Source organism: Cicer arietinum, chromosome 3 (genome assembly GCF_000331145.2).
Source record: "Cicer arietinum cultivar CDC Frontier isolate Library 1 chromosome 3, Cicar.CDCFrontier_v2.0, whole genome shotgun sequence".
Classification (NCBI taxonomy): domain Eukaryota; kingdom Viridiplantae; phylum Streptophyta; class Magnoliopsida; order Fabales; family Fabaceae; genus Cicer; species Cicer arietinum.
Window position 1 is genome coordinate 4,218,309 of NC_021162.2, and position 3,877 is coordinate 4,222,185.

At 37.7% G+C, this 3,877-nt stretch overlaps 1 protein-coding gene across 2 annotated transcripts in view; it reads right to left on the bottom strand.

Moving 5' to 3' along the window:
- Positions 1-932: 932 nt before the first annotated feature.
- The window catches only part of LOC101504666 (chaperone protein ClpB3, chloroplastic), an 8,205-nt gene continuing 5,260 nt past the window's right edge, over positions 933-3,877 (bottom strand). For both annotated transcript variants that reach the window (XM_073365821.1, XM_073365822.1), the window contains exons 8-11: positions 3,700-3,872; positions 3,209-3,474; positions 2,059-2,985; positions 933-1,395 (exon numbers count right to left, since the gene is read on the bottom strand). In XM_073365821.1, coding sequence (XP_073221922.1) covers positions 1,066-1,395; positions 2,059-2,985; positions 3,209-3,474; positions 3,700-3,872 — 1,696 coding nt within the window. In that variant the 3' untranslated portion in view covers positions 933-1,065. The remainder of the gene's footprint in view (positions 1,396-2,058; positions 2,986-3,208; positions 3,475-3,699; positions 3,873-3,877) is intronic.

Here is a 3,877-nt window from a genome sequence, read left to right on the forward strand (position 1 = left end):
TTAAGCCTGTCCACAATTTTTCTTTTTGAGCTTTGGATGCCTACTATTTTAAGATAAACTAGTACATGTACGTATCAAATTAAAAGTAGGAAATGTTTATAAAAATACTAGAGTAGAAAATTCTGATAACATACAGTATGACACCTCCTATTATCATCCTTGGACAGATTGGCAATAGATCCTCACTTGAATACAATGCTGGGGGTCCTCCTGGGTCAGTTAATCTGTATTTGACCATTAATATACCCTTTGCATGTTTTCATTATATCACAGAATAGTGAATTGCAAGTTTTAGTGTATGTTTGGTCTGGTGGCAAGATTTAGAAATCACGGTGGCAGTGCATGGCATTATAGAGTGTCAATTGTAGCTTTACAAATTCCACGGTAAAAGCACATTGGAACGTGGTATAATTTGAATGTGGTATGATTTGAATGTGAAAGCAAAGATATGCTTATTCTGTCATGACACATGAAAGAGAATAATTACTTTGCTTCTCCCTTTTTTAGTTTTGCTTGGAGAAGAATGTGAGCTTGAGTTTCATGCAAAATCTCAAAACTTAGAATGAAATACTTCATATTTCGGCAGTACTGTAATGTATTTCCACAACTTCGATCTCTTAGACCAACTACAAAACTAATTTTTGATTTAGGACTTAATCAAAGATATCTTGTGGGGTTCCAACCACTAACTTAGCATGTACTGTATTGCAAAGCGAGTCATATTTGCAGTTCTTTGGTTCGTTATTTGAATACTTTTTTCTTCTTGCTTTATTGAAGTCGTGCTTCTCAAATCCAAACTTTAACTGTTAACGAGTCCGAAATTAATTCAGTTCATTAAGATTGAAATAAGCTTAGCGTTGCTCATATACTTACTAGTAACATCATGAATGGTTCGTTTTGCCAATTCTGTATGATGTAACTCATCCAACAGATAACATTAAATAAATATATTTACACTGCTTTGGAGTGACAAATGAAATACTTTGTTTTGTATGATATTCATATTGATTGATAAATAGAAAACATAACCATATTATCAAACAAGGAGCAGTTGACGGCATTCATTCAGGGAGCTTGTGGAGAGGGTTCAAAGTTTTCTTTTGGTGTAGATTGTGAATCAGCTTCGATCTTCCTAAAAACTAGCTTCTGCTGTGGAAGCTGATTGTTTGAAAATGCTTTGAGTTCTGTGTCTACTAAAATTGTGTCCTCGTCCTTAAATTCTCCTCTCAGAATACCCTTGGCAAGTTCATTCTCCACATTTTGCTGAATCACTCGCTTTACTGGCCTAGCTCCATAGTTGGGGTCATACCCCAAGCTTCCAAGATGTTGGATGGCAGCATCAGTCACGCGGATTTTCATCTTGCGATCCGCTATTCTCTTCTGCACACGCTCCAACTGTAATAGAACAAAATAAAATAAAAAAGTCAAGTTAGGGATTTTGAAGGCCATGTAACAATATCCTGCAAATCTTCGAAGAAGGCTTAATGTAATTGCCACTTGCAATTTTAAAAGCAGTCCAGTTTTTGTGGTCGTGTGGTTTTTGATGTCTACACAACCACACAGGGACTGCGATTGGGACCATATCAGCCATGTTTAACCACAATTTTCCATAGTATCAAAGATTGCAATGTGATCACAATTTTAAATCTTGGTTGGCATTTCCTTGAAAGCAACTCCACATATCAAAACAAGAAACGTCAAATATAACTGTTAAAATACCAATGTTCTCTAAAAATTCAATAACATGGTCTGAAACATACAAATAAAACAAGCCCGCACACAATGTGTCTTAATTTGGTGAGATCATAGCAGGCAGTAAGAAACGCTAAATTAGTTCCTTACAAATGCAAGTTAACTTTTTTTAAGCCAAAATGAGGCATGCAAAAGCATCAGTATAAAAACTAAGATCGTAGTAAGGTTGACACCGCAACTCCTAACAAAAGCAAGTTAACTTACACGCCCTATATTTATAAATTCGATCATACTGCAAGAATCGTCAATCATATTGGGTCAAGCAAATTTTGGAAAATGGGAGAGGGTTGGGAGGAGTGAAATTACCTGTAACCTTACAATGTGGCTTATCTGATCACGGTCGAGAGGCTGGAAAACAATATATTCATCAACTCTATTCATGAACTCAGGGCGAAAGATGGATCTTGCGGCGTCCATTACCCGGTGCTTTATTGTTTCATAAGCTAATTCTTTAGGCGCAGTGTCATCATCCGTGTTGAGAATGTACTGCGATCCAACATTTGAGGTCATAATGATAACAGTGTTGGTAAAACTCACTGTTCGACCCTGTGAGTCAGTTACTCTTCCATCATCCAAAATTTGAAGGAATACATTGAAGACATCCGAGTGCGCCTTCTCAATCTCATCAAACAAAATAACAGCATAAGGTCTGCGGCGAATTGTCTCAGTAAGCTGCCCTCCCTCTTCATACCCAACATATCCCGGTGGGGCTCCAATCAATCTTGAAACTGCATGCTTTTCCATGTATTCACTCATATCAATTCTTACAAGCGCTTCTTCTGTATTGAACATGTAGGAAGCTAGCGCCTTAGCCAGTTCAGTCTTTCCCACACCGGTCGGCCCCATAAACATGAAGCTAGCGATTGGACGATGAGGATCTGAAAGACCTGCTCTTGAACGCTGGATAGCCTCGGCTACTGCAGTAACAGCAGGGTCTTGACCGACAACGCGCTTATGGAGCACTTCCTCTAAATACAACAACTTCTCCCTCTCTGATTGTTGAAGTTTTGAAACAGGAATACCAGTCCACTTGCTTACAATTTCAGCAATATCATTTCCTGAAACTTCCTCCCTCAGCATAGACTTCCCAGAGTTCATATATTCAACTAACTCCTTCTCTGCACTCTCAAGTTGTCGTGTCAAGGAGTTTAGGCTGCCATATTTCAATTCAGCAGCACGATTCAGATCATACTCCCGCTCAGCCTGTTGGATCTCAAGATTCACCCTGTCTATCTGATGCATAAATACAGAACGCATTAGTATACAGTGTTGATCATTAATTAATATAAATTCATCATCTTCTAGGTAATTAAATTTCAACAATTATAATTACTAACTCAACCCATATACTTGTACTAATTTTTCACATGGTGAAAATATTACAGAATGTCATATTTGTACAACCTACTTTTTACACAATTGCTTATTTAAACTTAAAAGAGAATCATCAACACACCTCTTCTTTAATTGATTGAATTCGAGTCATGACAGACTTTTCATGCTCCCACTGTTCAGTCAGCTCAACCTGTTTCTCTTTCAAGAGAGAGAGCTCTGCCTCAAGACGATACAGCCTATCTTTAGAAGCCTTGTCTGTATCATTCATAAGAGAGAGTCTCTCCATCTCTAGCTTTAGGACCGACCGGTTGATCTCATCAAGTGCAGTAGGTTTTGAAGTGATTTCCATTTTCAGTTTGGCAGCTGCCTCATCAACCAAATCAATAGCTGTAATTTGGAAGTAGCTAGCAGTTAGTGCTTTATGAGCATCATTGATTGCATTCCAGAAAGAAATTTTAACCATATAAACTTGAAAGTTGAATTATAAATGAAATCAGTCAGAACTATATTTTAATCTTTAAAAACCGATCCTTAGTAACTTGTTGATGGAATCAAAGTGAATGCTCCTGAAATTTCTCAGTCTTTTTGCTTCAAACAAATAATTTTTATTACCTTTGTCAGGCAAAAATCTCCCGCTAATATATCGATCTGAGAGAATTGCAGCTTCCACAAGTGCACTATCAGAAATCCGGACTCCATGATGTAGCTCGTACCTTTCCCGCAGTCCCCGTAGTATCGAAATGGTATCTTCAACAGTAGGTTGGTCAACATAAACTTGCTGGAAACGACG